At 47.1% G+C, this 17283-nt stretch overlaps 9 protein-coding genes and 1 non-coding gene across 10 annotated transcripts; 7 read left to right on the top strand and 3 right to left on the bottom strand.

The window, feature by feature from the left end:
* The first annotated feature begins 526 nt into the window (after window positions 1-526).
* On the top strand, window positions 527-600 carry POJ06DRAFT_t30. The gene has a single exon. It is a non-coding gene; the product is annotated as a tRNA-Val (tRNA).
* On the top strand, window positions 587-1757 carry POJ06DRAFT_249248 (uncharacterized protein). The gene is made up of 3 exons (XM_056187142.1): window positions 587-1037; window positions 1093-1261; window positions 1317-1757. Exons 1-3 carry the CDS (start codon window positions 741-743, stop codon window positions 1562-1564), a joined length of 714 nt encoding a protein of 237 aa, XP_056045727.1. The 5' UTR covers window positions 587-740; the 3' UTR covers window positions 1565-1757.
* POJ06DRAFT_249246 (uncharacterized protein) lies at window positions 1758-3802 on the bottom strand. Its single transcript, XM_056187141.1, has one exon. The coding sequence runs from the start codon at window positions 3477-3479 to the stop codon at window positions 1887-1889; it is 1593 nt and encodes a 530-aa protein (XP_056045726.1). The 5' UTR covers window positions 3480-3802; the 3' UTR covers window positions 1758-1886.
* A 265-nt stretch (window positions 3803-4067) lies between these two features.
* POJ06DRAFT_280785 (uncharacterized protein) lies at window positions 4068-7151 on the top strand (the record flags this gene model as incomplete). Its single annotated transcript, XM_056189902.1, has 3 exons — window positions 4068-4385; window positions 4443-5124; window positions 5173-7151. The coding sequence occupies 3 exons, from the start codon at window positions 4068-4070 to the stop codon at window positions 7149-7151; spliced, it is 2979 nt and encodes a 992-aa protein (XP_056045725.1).
* Window positions 7152-7389: 238 nt separating this feature from the next.
* Window positions 7390-7944, top strand: POJ06DRAFT_236891 (uncharacterized protein; the record flags this gene model as incomplete). The annotated part of the gene is made up of 1 exon (XM_056185925.1): window positions 7390-7944. The coding sequence occupies one exon, from the start codon at window positions 7390-7392 to the stop codon at window positions 7942-7944; it is 555 nt and encodes a 184-aa protein (XP_056045724.1).
* Window positions 7945-8039: 95 nt separating this feature from the next.
* POJ06DRAFT_80600 (uncharacterized protein) lies at window positions 8040-9427 on the top strand. The gene has a single exon (XM_056191588.1). It carries the CDS (start codon window positions 8134-8136, stop codon window positions 9031-9033), a length of 900 nt encoding a protein of 299 aa, XP_056045723.1. The 5' UTR covers window positions 8040-8133; the 3' UTR covers window positions 9034-9427.
* A 657-nt stretch (window positions 9428-10084) lies between these two features.
* Window positions 10085-11765, top strand: POJ06DRAFT_289147 (MFS general substrate transporter; the record flags this gene model as incomplete). The annotated part of the gene is given in 5 exon segments (XM_056190309.1): window positions 10085-10181; window positions 10266-10686; window positions 10716-10813; window positions 10866-11227; window positions 11247-11765. 5 exon segments carry the CDS (start codon window positions 10085-10087, stop codon window positions 11763-11765), a joined length of 1497 nt encoding a protein of 498 aa, XP_056045722.1.
* Window positions 11766-12186: 421 nt separating this feature from the next.
* Window positions 12187-13599, bottom strand: POJ06DRAFT_80548 (uncharacterized protein). The gene is made up of 3 exons (XM_056191587.1): window positions 13172-13599; window positions 12917-13074; window positions 12187-12853 (listed from the first exon to the last, which is right to left on the bottom strand). Exons 1-3 carry the CDS (start codon window positions 13416-13418, stop codon window positions 12344-12346), a joined length of 915 nt encoding a protein of 304 aa, XP_056045721.1. The 5' UTR covers window positions 13419-13599; the 3' UTR covers window positions 12187-12343.
* Window positions 13600-14206: 607 nt separating this feature from the next.
* POJ06DRAFT_236887 (uncharacterized protein) lies at window positions 14207-15919 on the top strand (the record flags this gene model as incomplete). The annotated part of the gene is made up of 2 exons (XM_056185924.1): window positions 14207-14675; window positions 14730-15919. The coding sequence occupies 2 exons, from the start codon at window positions 14207-14209 to the stop codon at window positions 15917-15919; spliced, it is 1659 nt and encodes a 552-aa protein (XP_056045720.1).
* A 144-nt stretch (window positions 15920-16063) lies between these two features.
* On the bottom strand, window positions 16064-17076 carry POJ06DRAFT_266877 (Isoprenylcysteine carboxyl methyltransferase family-domain-containing protein; the record flags this gene model as incomplete). The annotated part of the gene is made up of 3 exons (XM_056189192.1): window positions 16064-16152; window positions 16228-16608; window positions 16674-17076. The coding sequence occupies 3 exons, from the start codon at window positions 17074-17076 to the stop codon at window positions 16064-16066; spliced, it is 873 nt and encodes a 290-aa protein (XP_056045719.1).
* Window positions 17077-17283: the final 207 nt, after the last annotated feature.

The raw sequence follows: 17283 nt of genomic DNA, 5'->3' as shown, positions 1-17283 counted from the left end.
GTAAGTGATGTAGTTTCGACTCCAGCATGACCATACCCCATACGCTTCGGTAATCAACTTGACCAGAATATTGTAGTCACCAGCTGCCGGAATACGTAGTAATGCAACTCATTGAACCAATTTTGGAAAAAGAACCGACTGGACTAAGAGTGGAGCTCGACAATGCGGACTGGACTCGAACTCAAAACTTTGAATCTTGATAATCACAAGCTGACTGCAAGACTTCACCAACGATGAGACAGGCCGATAGAGACCCCGTTACATACTCTGGTCACATTTACAGCAGAAATCATAGAGTAAGTTCCTGTTCCTCAATTATTATGTGAGACATTGACTACATTTATGTGTACAAAACATGCAACAAAACGTAAGGATGCAGAGAATTCGTATTTCATTTGTTCAACTGACATACTACTTCACAAAACATAAATCTCACTTCGTATTAATATATACGTCATATTCGTCTCAATGTTGTGCGCACTAAATATGGGATATAAGCGGTTAACGATGTTAATGATCGCAGCTTGGTTCGATGGTCTAGTTGGTCATGGCATCTGCTTAACACGCAGAACGTCCCCAGTTCGATCCTGGGTCGAATCAGTAGCTTTGATTAATTTTTTTTTGGTTACGCTTACTGATTTCGTTTCTAACGACGGGTGCGAAGAATTTTCGTACAGTTAGAAATAGTTTCCGTCTTCTCGAGAGGTGGGCGTTTATAATTATGAACAGTATAGTCCGCCATGGATACAGAGAACGACGACCTGGAGAGCTCGTACGAGTATGACGAAGATGAAGGTGACCAATTGTTGGGATACCAACAAGTCATACGACGTGTTGGCAAACCTGAAGTTAGTGAAGAGGAGTGGGAGGTAGATGGTGATGATGACGATGACTATGACGCTATTGAAGAGGATGAAGTTGAAGTTGAGGAAGAGGAGGAGGAGGAGGAGGAGGAGGAGGAGGAGCAAACCGGTGTCGATCCTGCCGCTGCAGCTGAGCAGCCGGTAGATGACGACAGTATTGAAAAAGATGAGGAGGTACATTCAAACTGTTCTATTTTACTGTCCTAGGCAAGCGCTAATTAAAGCGCAGGTGTTTTACATACCACTCGATCTCTCTGCTGCGCCGCAGTCATTGGACAATATTTCCGATTGTCAAGTTGTTGATCTGCACACCGGACGCCCTCTGATCTCGGTTGGATCACGCGTGTACGAAGGACAATGGGAAGATCTAGTCGGCACAGATATGTTTTTTAGCCAGGGTTAGTGAGCGCATCATACAGTTGCATTATCTAATGTGCTGACAATTTGCAATAGAAGCAGAATTGATTGGAATAAGTCGGCAGCAAGTCAAGCTGTTTCCCGGGAAGCTGGTCAAGAAGGAAGACGCAGACGCGGTTAATCAGGGTAGATTGCACGGTATCGACTGGAGGAACCCAGTAAAGACCAAGAACCGGAAGACAACATTAAACGATAAAATCGCAGAGATTGACCGCAAGAAGGGAAAAGATACGAAGAAGTCTAAAGAGGAAGATGTCGAGATGGCCGAAGCATGCGGAAGTTGAGCTTTGTCCTAGTGCACCTTCATGCCTACCAGTTGAAAAGTACGTGACTATAGTTATGTGGCACCAGACTGCTCGTGCTAGGATCCCGCTGAAAGTCGAGAGGCGACTTCCTGCTTCGCACATATCCTTGTATGCAAGGTGCCAAGGTACCAGTATCCGACCAGGAGTCACTTTTTGATATAAAGTTATCGGTATCGCTGTTCAAAATGACGAGAGTCTATTTACCATTGATACCTTTACATGTAAGGATTACATCATGCAATATACGACTAACACAAATTCAAGTATAGCCCAAGATAATAGCGGCATCACTATATTGTCCTTAGTCCGCACATTTCTTTATACATTCAACCAAGTCCGACGCCCGCACGTCTAAAACTGCGGCTTCCCGATCCTCGATGCCAAATCCAATCAAAACCACGTCGTTAAGATACCCATGATAATAATCACTTTCTATGCCACTCAACTGTGGGTTCTCGATTGTGTAGTCTCGGAATATATTCTTGTCAGCAAGTTCCTGCTGTTTCTCGTGTAGCTTTCTCATCTTCTTCTCCTGCGCGGTTTCCCGCTTCTCAATCTTTTCCTTCTTTGGCTCTTCCGGAGCCTCTTGCTCATCTGACGAGACGTCGTCTTCAGTCATCTGTGACTTCACGGCATACTTCGATTTGTCCATTGAATACACATCTTCCCGGTCTTTACGCGGTCCCTGTCGTGAATCCCATGTCAGCGACATAGTATACAGCACATCCTGCTCATCAGTGCCAGTGTATACCAGCGACGGCGAAATACCGATGACATCGAACGGGAACTGGGCGGTAGTAACTAACACCCGTCGCTCGTAGTACGGTCGATAACCCTCCGCATGCTTGACGTGGATTATAGAGATCAAGACTGTGTTCTCGGCTGTAGCCGTACACGGCCAATTGCATAGAGACAAACGCAAGGTATTGGTCGCTTGTCGCAACGCCACAGCTTCACGATTCTGGGTGAGGGCATTGACACATTTGAATGATCTAGGTGCAAGGTTCCGGTTCTGCCAGCCAATCGATGAATACGTACGTGGATACAAATCCTGTTGAATAAATGTCTGGTTCCGTTCGAACATGAACGTCCAGTTCTGTTCCCTCTCAAGCTTCTTTCCGGGACGTTGCAGCTCGATGGGTTGGAGATGCTGTAGCGGCGGATTTGGGAACCACTCCATCAGTGGCGGATACGCGACCCGAGCATCGACCATCCAGACGCCGATACAGTCAGTTTCGGAGTTGCCAGAATAGGTCAAAATAGGTGTACCGTCTGGCGCAAAGAAAACACGAGGAGTTTGGGGCCCCTTCCGAAGACTAAGGAACAAATGCTCTCTGCATTCTCCAGACTCTACAGTCGTGATCTCAATTCGCTCAGGCTCGGTTGCGCATTGCAATCCCAGACGCTTTGAGATCTTCTTTTGTCCTCGCACAAGGAAACAAGCGTATAAATCGAATGTATTTCCCTTGGCCTCAGCTGCAAAGCCAATGTATGGATACGGCGCTTTCGGCGGAAGCGGAAGAATACTAGGATTGAATTTATAACTCATGGCGTCCTGTCGCGCAGCAGCTGTCTTATCGAGTGTATTGAAACTGATTCGCATAGCAGTCATGAACGGATTGGACACAGATGACAAGATCTTCCTCTTGTCGGCGTTATTGGAAGGACAAAGTCGCGATGGAGTTTCGAGAAATGCTGGATCCAAATCACCAGGGAGAAGCATCTGCGTGCCAGTATGGTGCGCGGGCGCCAGCACCGACAAGAGGAACACAAACATGCCGACTATGACGAGAATAATGATCCCACGAGCTGCTCGAGGCAGTCGCGAAAATCGGAACGATCGTACCGACTTCTGTAATTTCTTTGAGAACTTCTCCTTGGTTGCCTTGTCCATACTGCCGATTTTTAGAAGAAGCGCGAAATCTGATCCAGCCGCCGACGGGTCAATAAACTTCAATTGACTGTTATGTGCCGAATAATTTGCAAATTTATGTTGACTCAGCGTCACTTCGAGCCACTAGCAATCCCGGATCAATCGCTTGACAACATATATACCCGGCCCTAATATCGATCACGAAAATGACAAGTGCACCAGTGAAGAAAAGTTAAATTCGAGCGGGTACCCAAATTCAATATATGCTATACCACAGTGCGAGATGCTGAGTTGAAGTTTAGTCAATGAATTGCGATACTGCAGCGACGGCGGCAGCAAGCCCATATGCTGCAGTTTTCGCAGAAAGGGGCTGCTGCCCCGCACTTATTTAGGTACCGGCGAGACCAATAACTCTTTAGGACCCGTGCTCTCCTTTGTGGCCAGGTTTTCCCAATAAGCACCAGAATAGTGCCGGCATGCGACACAAGACCCTCATTGCGATAAGCAATTTGTAGTAACCTCCCAACCTCAGGGGCTAGCACCAAAAAAAAGTTCCTTCCAAATTTTTACAGACGGTAACGCACTTTATGAAACATTCGATACTGCATAATGCCGGCGGTCAAACGAAAACAAGATGGCACATCTTCAAAACCGGGCTCTAAGTCCAAGTCAAAGACTAAGGGAGCGATCACAACGCCCAGCAGTTTCAGTAAACGACCGTTCTCTATCAAAGGCAGTAAGAAGCAATCTAGTAATGGGAAGTCTACTTCGACACTGAAAACGAAAGACGCGGAACATGTCGCGATGAAGTCTTCGTTAAAACGGCACGACGAAGTTGCAGATTTCCCTAGGGGTGGAGCATCGGTTTTGACACCATTGGAGTATAAAGAAGCAGCAAATGAAGCCGTTAGGGATGTGTTGTTCGAGGTATTTGAATAGCTGCTCATGCGCGTAATTAGTTCGCGAGAACTAACATTGACATAGTCCTCAATACAAGAGCAGCCGTCCAAGAAAGCAAAGACGGATGATAAATCTGATAAAGATACTCGTCGACGTCAAAGACAGATCCGAAAGCAGCAGAAGAGTCAGATACCGAAGGGGGACTCCAAGACTCCATGCATCAAGATTGAGGGTCTTACGTTTAAGAAGCTTGTCCCCGGTACGTTTGTGCTGGGTCAGGTCAGTGAGATCAATGCCTATGACATCGCACTTTCCTTGCCAAACAGTTTGACTGGTTATATCCCAATCACCAATATATCAGAGCAAATCTCAACTAAATTGGAGGCACTCGAAAAGGACTCAGATGCTGAACTGTCTGCAAACGACGATGAGAACGTCGATGATCAAAAATCCGAGGAGACGAAGGAAATCAACGAGGACCAGATTCCGGATCTCAAGACGATGTTCACAGTCGGACAATGGCTGCGCGCTATCGTCACAGAGCGGCAATCCAGTGCCAGTGAAAAGGGCAAGAAGAAGCACATTGAGCTATCAATCAAACCTGCAGCTGTGAATGCATTCGTCGATAAGGAGGATCTAACGAAGGGTCTAGCGCTTCAGGCGTCTATTAAGAGTTTGGAGGATCATGGCGTCATTATGGATGTCGGATTGCCCGAATTATCAGGTTTCATGTCTAACAAAGAACTAGAATACGCCAATTACAAGCGTAAGCGAATTGGAAGCATTTTACTAAAATCAAACTGACGTGATGTAGCCGACCAAGTTGTTGAAGGGCAAACCCTGCTGCTGACTGTTTTGAACAAGCCGGCCAACGGCCGAACATTGACTCTCACTGCTACTGCTTTCGCAAAGCATCTTCCGGCTATGAGTGCCGTTCAAAATGTCGATTCTCTCCTTCCAGGTACACTCGTCGATTTTGTTCCGTCCCAGGTTTCAGCTGGTGGTATGGCGGGTCAGGTTGCTGGTTTAATTGGCGCCACAGTTGACTTCTTCCATGCTGCGTCGTACGGCAGCGAGAAGCTCTCAGACAAGTACCATGAGGGCCAAAAGATTAAAGCTCGAGTGATCTCCTATTTGCCATCTGCTGATGAGAAAAGACTTCGACTCTCACTCTTACCACACGTCGTTTCTCTCTCAATTGTTGGTACCGGCCAGACGGATGACAGTTCAGCAATCAAGATTGCGGCGCCGTTCGAATCTCTTCCTGTGGGCCATATTATCCCTGATGCAAAGATAACGTTTGTTGAACCTGGCATTGGTGCTTTTCTTGAGACTGGGGTTGAACATGTCCGCGGTTTCGCCCACATTTCGCGGCTGTCCGACGGTCATGTCGACGAAATTTCACCGTTATTCGGCCAGTACAAAGTAGGTACGGTTCACGCTGCCCGCATTATCGGCTTTTCGCATGCCGACGGTCTCTTTCAAGCTTCTTTGCAGCCAAAAGTTCTCGAACAACGATATCTCAGATTTGAAGACGTCAAGCCGGGTGACGTTGTTGAAGGTGAAGTTTTCCAGATCGTGGCATCAGGTGGCTTACTCGTTACCCTATCCGACGGCATCGTGGGCCACGTCAATGAGCTTCATCTATCAGACGTCAAAATCTCTCAGCCGGAGCGCCGGTTCCGGCCCGGAATGAAGGTCAAGACCCGTGTGTTGTCCGTGCAGCCAGACAGCAGGCGCATACGCTTGACACTCAAGAAGTCCATCGTGAACTCAGAGCTCGACATCGTAACTTCATACGAGCAAGTCATTCGCGGTCAGACTCTTCTCGGCTCGATCATCAATATTGTATCCAAAGGAGCCATTGTTGAGTTTTTCGGATATGTGACTGCTTTCTTACCGCTTTCAGAGATGAGCGAAGTGAAGATTCAGAATCCAAATGAAAAGTTCATGGTTGGCCAGACTGTCAACGTTAGAGTCGTCTCTGTGCATCCCGAGTTTAGAAAAATGCGGGTTAGTTGCAAGGAGTCTAAGAAGACGAAGAAGGAGAAAAAAGAGCAAAGAGAAAGAAAACTAGCTGCGAAGATGGCCGAGGCGCCTCAGGCTGAACGGACTGTAGCTCCTGTAGAGGAAGAAAAGGATATGAAAGATAGTGAGCAAGAGGATGCCAGTGATGATGAACTAGAGAGAAAGGGTAGTGATGACGAGATGAAGTTTGACGATGACTCTGACGAAGAGTACGAAGATCACGCGGACGAGAATAATACGAGCGATGATGATGCAGAGAGACCAGTTGCAGCGCTCAATGTCAACGGTTTCGACTGGGAAGCGAAAACTCTTGACGAAGCCGACAGCGAGGAAGAGTCCGAGGGAGAAAGTGTCTCAGACGAAGAAAACGTTGAAAAGAGGAAGAAAAGACGGAAACGCAACGCCGTGCAGATAGACGTCACTGGCGAATTGAGCACGAAAGAACCTGAATCAATATCGGATTTTGAGCGGATGCTTCTCGGTAGCCCAAATTCATCTGCGTTGTGGATTCGATATATGGCATTCCAGATCCAGCTTGGTGAAGTTGAGAGAGCGCGAGAGGTCGCGAAACGAGCTCTCAAGACGATAAGCTTCCGAGAGGAGAAGGAGAAATTGAATATTTGGGTTGCATTGCTGAACCTCGAGAATAGTTTTGGTACAAAAGAAACACTGGAGGATACATTTAAAGAGTCATGTGTTTATATGGATTCCGAGGTTATGAAAACGAAGTTGAAGGTAATTCAGAAGCAGCGAGGAAGGAAGTAAAGATCATTCGCCGCTCATGGAAGCGTATTGTACGGTAGCATTAAAAGTTTATTGTGTTCGCAAATCTGTTGGGCTTATTATTATGATAATATTTCGGGTCGATGGGGTTAGGGATGCGACTTTGACCGCGCCTCGCTGTAAACAGAAACGCGTTGCATGGAGTCGTTTTGCGAAACCATGTCTGATATTTTACTGATTGAGCAAGTCTTATCAATTTCCATTGAATGAGTATTTCAAAATGAATTGGACAGGAGGGCGATTGACAAATACTGCCACGAAATTTGGTATATCCCGCAAGAAATCTCTTGATTGCGTGCTGGATCCCATCGGGGTCGGCCATAACGAACGTGCAACAGCGATTGCGCGGTGCAAGCGTCAACAGCGGCATCATTTCCAGCAAATGGCAAGGCTGAAGAAGTCGTATAAGCCTGAATTGTTATCTAGTCGTGGAGCCGGCGGTTCGTCCTCGCCATTGGTCGGACATAGCGGCCGGAAGATTGTCGGTTCTGTAGAATTCAGTATTAATCAGCGCATAAACCACGCAAAGAATGATTCCACTACGAAGGAAGGCTTGCAACGCCTATCAAATAAGGAACTGAGGAGCAAAGTTAGTGATAGTGCCGAGGAAAGAGGACCGACGCAATTGAATGTGGCCCCCGTCATTACCTCCCATTTGGAGACGAGTCCTACACCGACAGAGTCCTTAGCTGACAGAAAACGAGCATTGCTGGAACGGAATGACTGGAGTTCTATATTCCTGGCTGATCCGGTACAGTGTTTAACTTCAACGTGAGATTCAGTCTACTAACCGTATCCAGAAACGACGACGCGTAGAGTATTGTCTTGGGTTTAAATGCCGACAATGGCTTGACCATTTGTAACAGTTCTAACCAGGCGGGTACTTAGGTCTCAAGAAATCCCACACGCATCTAAGAAAGATCGCGCTGCGGAGGCAGATGCCAATGCCAACATATCCAAGTCGATGAGCCCGACTTGCTGTCGGACAGGGGACCCTCACGAAATCAAAAATCGAAGGCTCTCTTCTGGAACCTACGCGCCATCTACGCCGTTCAAAATGGACTACACAGCACGCGGCGTCGCGTCCACTTCGTCGTCTCCATACTCAGCCCTGGCATCCTCCCCTATAAAATATCGGGGACTTGGGGTAGGTAGCACTGTTCAGTTACGCACCGTGATGGAAGACGAGGATAAAGAAAGAGAATATGCGATGCAATTTGGCGAAAGAGGAGGTGTTCTCGACTTGGATGAAGATAGTAGCGATCGCACCCGAGCTTATGACGACGGAAAATACGGAGTTTACGAAGAGGTCAGTAGTGGCATCATTTCAGGTAGTGTTAAACTAGAAAATAGCTTCGGTGAGTTTGGGGGTCTGAAGTCCAGTTTCTCACATTCGCACAATGTGCCAGTCCGCGATACAAGTTTTGAGAGCTTGCATACATCCGGTAGTTTTGACCATGGTGACGACCACGACGACGGGTGGAAGGTAGCCATGACCAGCACAAGTGTCGCAGATGACACCAAGAGCACCAGCATTGCGAATCATGACAGCGAATGCAAGATTTCCGAGGACGTCGCTCGTGAGTGGCGAGAGCTCATTGGCAAGCGTACACAATTCGATAGTAGTACAAGCCCGGCCCTCGATGTCAATATTACTACCGGTGTCCGCGTCGAGTCGTCGGAGACAGACTCTGCAAACGGTGCCAAGCTATATTTGATCGAAGCTTATCATAAGGAGACAGCTGACAGGGAAAACTGGCAAATGTTCCCAGAAATCAGTGATCCGGTGTTGAGCGGCGGCGGAAGCTGCGAAGTGGACTTACCGTCCAGTGCGGTAGAGCGCCAGATGTTGCACAAATTTTAGTATCGGTATAGTGGCAAGGTCCCCTGCCGAGTCATGTTTCGCCTCGGGATCTGGCTATTCATTTCATGGTGCGGCATACTCAACAATCGTAGTGTGAGCCACGCTACATTAATTGCTTCGACTTGCTATGATGGGTATTATTTTCATTCTGAATGGCGATACGAAAAGACGGAAGAACTCGATGATAGATTACTTTTCGTAACACAAGATATATTTACATGCCAATAAACATCACGTACGCGGAAGCAACCGACTCAAGTAGGGGCACTGGCGAGAACACTAAGAATAACGTTATTTTAGCGCGACGTAGTGTCAGGTAAATTACAATGTCAGGCGATTTTTACCTAAGGGCGCCAGAAAATAAACTAATTATCCGAAGACGGATGGCCTGAGCAGCCCGCAAGTGGGGCGCCCTAAAACTACAAGCCACAACTTTATATCGTCGTTCCTTGGCGACCATGATCTAGGTGGGATGGCATCTGTGGCGCATATGGCCAGCACTACGACAATTATGCAGGAGGGCAGATACGATTTACTGCTGGCATCTTCACAAGCGCCGCACACCGGCTGTGCGGATCCTGGGCCAGTTATTCGACATGCTAAATTTTAGTACACCAGTTCCGAAATTTATAGCGAGTTGGTACGACGAGGCTGCAACATGCCCGTTCTTGTACATACATGCTGGCCTTGCTATCCATCGACGTCTTTGAGTGCAATGGAAAGCCGCATCCAAGGTTGTCAGTGCAATGACTTTCCACATGCAACAAAAACAAGAGTGAGACTGGCAAACTGCAATGCGGCGCATTTCATAGTGAAATCTGAATCAAGAAACCATGCCACTGGCGACGGATGCCCAGTCCTGAGAGTCACCTCCTGCGAATGGGCTGGGGTCTTGGGATTCTACATATAAATAGCCCTTCTGGTCTGTTAATATCTTCTCAATGGCAGCAATTGCATTTACAGCTTGCCGATTATGTCTAGTGTGCACACTCGCTCAACTGAGTAATTGCATCAGTTGCTATCATCTAAAACTGTGCTTTTGTTGATTACAATGGCTGATTCATCATTATCTCGCAGTACCACGGTCGGTGAAGACCAACAGGCTCTGGAACTCACGGACACCGATTCGTCCGTTACAAAAGACCGCGGTGTCGCCCAGAGCGATGATCCAATCGCAGTCGTCGAGAAGGAGAAAGCTACTCATGTTCTTGCTCTCGACGATCGGCCGAAAGCTTTCTCAAGCATCGACCTTGGGAAGCTACTTCACAAAATTGATCTCCGATTTCTACCAGTTCTTTCGGTTCTATATCTTTTGTCGTTCCTGTGTCGAGGTACTATTGGTAACGCAAAGACTTTCGGTTTATCCAAAAATCTGCATCTTACAGATAAGGAGTATGCGCTGGCGCTGACCGTATTTTTCTTCTCCTACGCCCTATTCGACGTTCCAGCCAACATGATCCTCAAGAAATTGCGTCCGTCAATCTGGCTTCCATCTGTCATGGTCGCTACATCCATTGTAATGACGCTGACCGGCATAGTTCAATCTGGCGGTGGCTTGATCGCAGCTCGATTCTTCCTTGGTCTCGTCGAAGCGGGATTGTTTCCTGGCGTTACATACTGCATTAGTTGCTGGTACTGCAGGAACGAGGCTCAGTTTCGCAATTGTTTTTCTGCGCTGCTAGTATGGCTGGTGCGTTTGCCGGTTTGTTAGCCTATGGCCTTCACTATATGGATGGCGTCGGCGGGCTCGAGGGATGGCGCTGGATCATGATCATTGAGGGTATGTTTTCTGGAATGGAATGGCCTCGACGCAGCACCTAATGCAATTCTAGGTCTTTTAACTTTCGTCGTCGCTGTTCCATCGTACTTTCTAGTGCAGGACTATCCCCACACAGCAAAATTCTTGACCGCCGAGGAGAGAGCCTTTGTTGAATATCGTCTTCGCCACGATGGCGAGAAAGCCCACTCTGGTGCGGAAATGCCTGAGACTTCCGAGGAGATCGATGCTGAAAATGATGCAGCTGATACAAAGCCCAGATTGTCGTATCTAAAGGACATTTTATTGGACTACAGAATCTATCTCCATATCGTCATCTTCTGGGGTATTGCATGCCCGCTTTACTCGATTTCGCTTTTCCTTCCTACGATCATCCTCAATCTTGGTTACACATCTGCGAAGGCAAACTTGTTGACAGTGCCGATCTACATCGCAGCATGTATATTGGCACTTAATTGTCGCTTACTTTTCGGATAAGTTCCAAAAGCGGGCCATCTTTGTCTTAGTGTCGTGCTGCATCATGATCGTTGGGTTCATCATTGCTGCGGCTGCTCCGGTTTCAATGCCTAGTCTATCTTATGCTGGTGTGTTTATCGCTGCTTCAGGCGTTTATCCCGGCTTTCCAGGTATGGTTGCCTGGTGCTCAAATAACTTATTAGGCTACAAGCGCGTCCTCGGCGTAGGAATGCAAGTTGGTGTCGGGTCATTTGGCGGCGCCATGGCTATGAATTTCTACCGTCCACAGGACGCACCACAATACGTCCTGGGCCACTGCATAAATATCATGTTTGTTTCTCTGGCAATGATTGCCATTGGCATATTATATTGGGATTACTCCTGTGAGAACCGAATCAGAGACAGACTTACGGACGAGGATATTGCCAAGATGGGCAAGACGGAGGAGGAGTTGAGAGCATTGGGCGAGAAGAGCCCCTACTTTAGATACCTGATGTAGTCGTTTTGCCTAATTAACTACTGTTACATACATTTCGGATGAAGCGTTATCTGGGTTTTACATATAGGCTTGGTGGGCTGTCTGATGGGTGATGGTTAGTACATATACTGTTGTTGGTTGCGCTGTTGTGTCTCCTAATCCGCCTGAATCGAAGCTGGACACTTGGTGTATCTCAATGAGCTGTGGACGAATGGTTTCTGCTACTGCAGGCTTTCGATCTCCTGGAATAATCGGCTGTATCCACTTCCATACGCTAAGGATCATGAATTACCATTACACCCTAACCCGATGACATTCTGGTTATATAACTTTATTTGCACTCGTGATAGATGACGGGACAGCTAGTGCGTGGCCATATTACGACAATCAATTCACAGCTATGCGAAATAATTTGTCTGTTTGCCTGGTATCACCTGAATGCTTCGAGGAAGCATCTTTATTCGACATGTATATATTTGAGTTCCACAACCAACCCATAGTTCCACCCACAACCAACCTGAACTTGTATCAACATTAAATATTAAAGAGTCTATAAAGCAAACCACTTATCAGTCAATATCTAGTGATACCAAAACCCTTCACTTTCGTCCCAGTTTCATCCATGCAGGTGGTTTAGTCAGTTTTGAACTACCCGGTACTGGGCTGCCGTTCTGACTGCCGCCCAGTGTTCGTCCAGCGTCGCCCGTACCGCCCAAGGTTCTACTTTTTCCTTTTGTCGCATCTTCGTTGTCGTCTTCCTTCTGCTCACTCTCAAACGTCCGCATTTTTGAAACATCCAGCGCGTCCTTTAATACTTCTTCCCGCAATGGCTTCTTAGGGGGCTCATACCCTTCTCCCAGCTGTTCCATAATTTTTGTCAGGTCCCACACGAAATAGAGAATCTCTCGAGATCCGAACCCTAAATCATCGACTAGAGTCTTAGATGGATCGGCAAGTACCCGTCGCGGCGGTGTGATAAATAAATAAAACGGAATCATAGGATCAACGAGCGCAAAGCGAACAAAGGTCATGATATCCCCAATTGTTTCTGTTGCTTTAAACGTACTGAGTAACTGTGTCTGGTCCGGGAATCGGATTCGAACTTCGCACTTTTAATCAATTTTCATTAGCTGGATTTGCCTCTTTGATCTGATAGAACGCCGAGCATATACCTTTTCTATTTTCGTCCGCTTCTCAGCTTCTTGTTTCCGTCGAAGTTCTTTGGTAAGTATGGGCCCGCCTTCCGTTAGCTTCCGTGACTTGGTCGTCAGGAGAGATTGATACGCTTTAGCGCGGACAGTCGTCATTTCATAAATTGACTCGTCATAATCTGTCAATCCCATTCAGCTATTATGCACAAGGAGTCGCACTAATATATGCAAATAAAGCAAACCGTGTAACAATGTAATCCAATTTGGTCAACTTACCATTAACAGGTTCTGGGGTCTTTTGTGGCGGTAAGTACACTGCCACGTTTCGGTCCCCCGGGGCAGATGTCGTTGCTGACGATGACACTCTGGCAGCATTGGCAAGGCTGCTGGATTGTGAGGTACCTGGTTCTGGTACTGACGCATCCGCTGGTTCGCTCACGTTATTATCCGATGCCGTCGACGATGAGGCGACAGCATTGACTTCCGTCTCATGTTCGTTGGCTGTAGAATCAGAATGCGACATGATCGGCGATCGCTTACTTATCTATCAACAAACCGCGTCAAATTCTATTAAATATCTGCCACTTGTTCTTTGCAGCGGAACGAGAAGAGATCGGGATTGACGATGTAGAGATTTGATCGTGGTGAGGTCCACGATGTCTTAGGGTCTTCCAGAAGTTTAATGCCGGCGGAGGACTGTGGAGAAGCCATCGAGCGGCTCCGCGACCATGAAAACTCGCAGTTTTTATGTGCAATAGCTCTCAACGCGCTGTTCGTTCGATTTCATTAGATTTTATTTAACAGCATAACATGTACATTACGAGAATATTAGTATGCCACTCTTTAAAGCGCGTAATAATGCTTCATTGACAATTACATAATTGCTCACAAGAGATGCAGTGCGGCTGTCGGATTGCCGGATTGACCTGTTACAGGTGACAAGCCATCAGGACGGCAATCTTTCATACCGTAAGTCCAATACTAGGTATCTGTCGCTGCCTGTCGCATCTCTATGCAGTATCCGATATGCCCTTCCAAAACTAGACTTAACGTAACGAAAGTTGGTTTTGCGACCTGTTCGTGCACACACCTCCGTAACCTTCCCAACTACCCCTTCAACCCTTCGAAGCCTTTTCGCAATCCCTCATCATAATGGTGTCCTACACGAGCTACAGTGCACTATATCTCACCCTGAGAATGTAGCCTTCTCACAATAGGACCTCTGAACTTTACGTATTCACATTTCCCAGGGAAATTTTTATGAACGAGGAGACGAGCGCTGGGGGTTCCAGCGGTACTTGGGCGACCGGCATGGCGCACCCAGATTCGCTTCCACACCTAGTCGCCGAGCTGAACACTCTATTCTCGCAATACCGTATTCCAGCGTCAATCCCGGTATATGAACAGGATGATCAAATAGCAACGTGGCAACCAAGTGTCCAGGTCCACCCTAACTCGCTGCTTGATTTATATAATGCGTTGTTCGATCCAGTCATCCCGTTGATGCGTCCGGTTCAGGATACTGTCACCTCCCGCGTCAAGAGTATCAAGTTGTTGATCGGTACTATTGCCCAGGAGATCTTAAGAATGGACCTGAGCTACATTGACCCGTTGGCCGTCATTACTGGGGATGAAGATGCAGTTAGGGAATTACTGCAGGTGGTGGTTGCGGTTGGAAAGATTATGAGAAAGAAGAGTCGGGCTGCACAGATGCAGGAGTATGCGCAGGCCGTGGGCGATGATGCGGACGAGTCGGACGTTAGCATAGAGCCGAATAGTGGTATGGCTGTTGTGCGCAGCTAGTTGTCGCGAAATCTAATGACAGTGAATATAGAATACTCGGATGATCTGGACTCAGATCAAGGCCATGCCAGCGACTTCTCCTCGGGAGTGTCGATAACACAGTGGAAATCTAGAGCAGAGTCCTCAATTAAGAAAATTTCCCCGCTCCATCGATCGTGGCCATCCACTCCAGTAAACAACGATAGTCAACACTCAATGTCGGAAAAGAGATTTGCGAAGATGCTTAGGGAATACTCGCCATTTGGACGTGCACGCTCGCCATCATCATTGTCGATACCCAGGTCTCATCGTCGTACACGATCATTTCCAACTAAAAGTGGTCAGGTCCTGGCGCACGTTTCCACAGGAACAAATAGGATCCATAAGATCCAGCCGTCTCGACAGGATATTCTGCACCACTCATCTGGCCATTTGAGCCGCCCGTTACATTATCTACATATGGCATCGAGAGCTTATCCGACGAGCGTCCCAGTAACGATCGTGACTCCAAAACGATTTCGTTCGACACCGTTGTTTGACAGCATCCGTCAGCACAATTTAAGTCAAAATTTATGGGGAAGTGCCCAGAAACCCACGCTCAGTGACCGCAATGACGAATGGGTGACAGATGATGAAGAGGAAGGAAGTCATCGCGGCACTCCGGACTTCGACGGGGACATTGATCTTTCGGAGACTTCGAACGAGCCGATCCGGCTTCCCCCGTATTACTTGGAGTTGCAGTCACTCTCGCAACCAAACTTATCTGGGCTCTCTTCGTCATATGCAGTTCCGCCTTCATCGGCGAGCAGAGGGGCATATCGCAATCTACGTAGTGTTAACGAATTTAGTGATGTACACTTCGGTTTTACGCGGAACTCTGACTACGTAAAGGAATACAAGCTCGGCGCAGATCTACCGAGTAGGTCGTACCATCACCTTGCGAATTTTCACCAAAAGCCATTGCGATCCCATGCGAATACTGTGATCACACGAAATGAGAATTTCGTGTCCCCCAAAAAACGTTCAAAGCTTTTCCATCTCAAGATTTATTCTACAACTTCGACACCAGAGGACGATGATGTCCAGGACGACGACACCGAGGACGAGAATAGAAGTCTAAGTAGCACAGTGGCGCAGTTTAGGGAAAGTCGAAGGCGGATGACGAGATTAGATGAATCGCGAAGTATGCATGCCAAACGGGAGCGAGAACTACGGCGCAAGTTTATGGGATTGTCTGTTTGATGAGCCAGATTTACGATTTTATTATAGCATTGGGGTGGACTTATATTATGGCGTTAGAATCCGCAAATTACAATTTGTTTGGTGCCATTTTTCATCAATTCATAGCATACCAGTTAACTAGCATCCAATAACAGAAATTGTCCACTATTTGATGAATGGTATAAGCGTACCTGTCGTCTTCTTATAGTCGATGTACTTGTCACCAAAAAATTCTGTCAAGAACTTTTCTTCGTCTGCGTAACTAGTTAGCAATGAAGTTCAACAAAAGGGCAGAAACTCATCCAAAAGAAAATAATTAGCAATCTTACATCGAATCCGATTGTTAAAGAATCGCCAGAGAATGATAGTAAATCCAACAGTCGCGACAGGATTCATCAGGAACAACTGTGTTCCTATCGCCCACCAAAAATATCCAAGATACGATGGATGTCGGGTAAAACTGTACACTCCTGTCGTAACTAGCTGATGCGAATCCGCCTTTTGGTGGACAATAATGTGTGAAAAATTGGACGATGCGTGGATCATCGCCACGGATCGGAGAGTCTGACCGAACACCATGAGGGCGAAGCCTATAGCTGGTAAAATTATGTGTTTCTTAAGATCTCCAAAGAAGGTCCATTCGATAGATGCTTCCACAATGGCGGAGGCATGTGCGATGAAGTACGATGTGCCATTTCGGAATAGGAATGCTGAAGAATTGAGATTAGTATCCCGCACCCTGAAAATTAGCCATGAACTTCACCGACACACATACAATCAATTGTGACTTTAGTAGGATTATATCTCGCGGTAATCCAATACTCCAAGAAATGGAATGCTGTAAGCGAGGCGATGTAGCCAGGTAACTGAAAGTAGGATCCAGCCTTCCACAGTCTAGCCATTGCGGCCAAGCTGAGTGCTAGCACGATTCCCAATATAGCGGAGTGAAGAGCCACCTGGTCCGGTTGGTGGTTCACGTAATTGTAAATATATCTTTCGGCTTGCATTTTCTGCTGCTGCTGTTTGTCATGCAGTCGTTGCCTTAGAAAGTTCTCTCGCTGATAATTGTTGGCGGAAATCTCGGCCGCAATATTCGAGATGTTGGCAGAAAAATGTGACGAGTAGTCACCTGCCGGCACAGTCTTTTCTTGACTGGTCGACGAAATTGTAGAAGTCATATATGTTGAACGTGCGGAAGTCGCCTTCGTGGAGCAATTATCTCGGAATAAGTAAAGCGACAAAGCGATGAATGTTGTGCAATGAGTGGAAACCGCTGCCGTTTGGTGGGATTCATCAGGGATTTAATTCGGGAGCCATAAGTACTTGTGCCATTGGTGGAAATAGCCTTTGTAGGGTCAGGAGATGATGCTGATGTGTGGACCTAC

Source organism: Lipomyces tetrasporus, assembly GCF_029532465.1.
Source record: "Lipomyces tetrasporus strain NRRL Y-64009 chromosome Unknown POJ06scaffold_3, whole genome shotgun sequence".
NCBI lineage: Eukaryota > Fungi > Ascomycota > Lipomycetes > Lipomycetales > Lipomycetaceae > Lipomyces > Lipomyces tetrasporus.
This window is presented reverse-complemented; position numbering and strand designations above follow the sequence as displayed.

Coding starts and splice junctions, on each gene's coding strand:
- POJ06DRAFT_249248 (XM_056187142.1), top strand. CDS start 741: ATGGATACAGAGAACGACGACCTGGAGAGCTCGTACGAGTATGACGAA. Junction 1,038..1,092: donor GTATTGAAAAAGATGAGGAG/GTACATTCAAAC, acceptor ATTAAAGCGCAG/GTGTTTTACATACCACTCGA. Junction 1,262..1,316: donor AGATATGTTTTTTAGCCAGG/GTTAGTGAGCGC, acceptor AATTTGCAATAG/AAGCAGAATTGATTGGAATA.
- POJ06DRAFT_249246 (XM_056187141.1), bottom strand. CDS start 3,479: ATGGACAAGGCAACCAAGGAGAAGTTCTCAAAGAAATTACAGAAGTCG.
- POJ06DRAFT_80600 (XM_056191588.1), top strand. CDS start 8,134: ATGAGCCCGACTTGCTGTCGGACAGGGGACCCTCACGAAATCAAAAAT.
- POJ06DRAFT_80548 (XM_056191587.1), bottom strand. CDS start 13,418: ATGTCGCATTCTGATTCTACAGCCAACGAACATGAGACGGAAGTCAAT. Junction 13,075..13,171: donor GACCCCAGAACCTGTTAATG/GTAAGTTGACCA, acceptor TGGGATTGACAG/ATTATGACGAGTCAATTTAT. Junction 12,854..12,916: donor AGCGGACGAAAATAGAAAAG/GTATATGCTCGG, acceptor ATTGATTAAAAG/TGCGAAGTTCGAATCCGATT.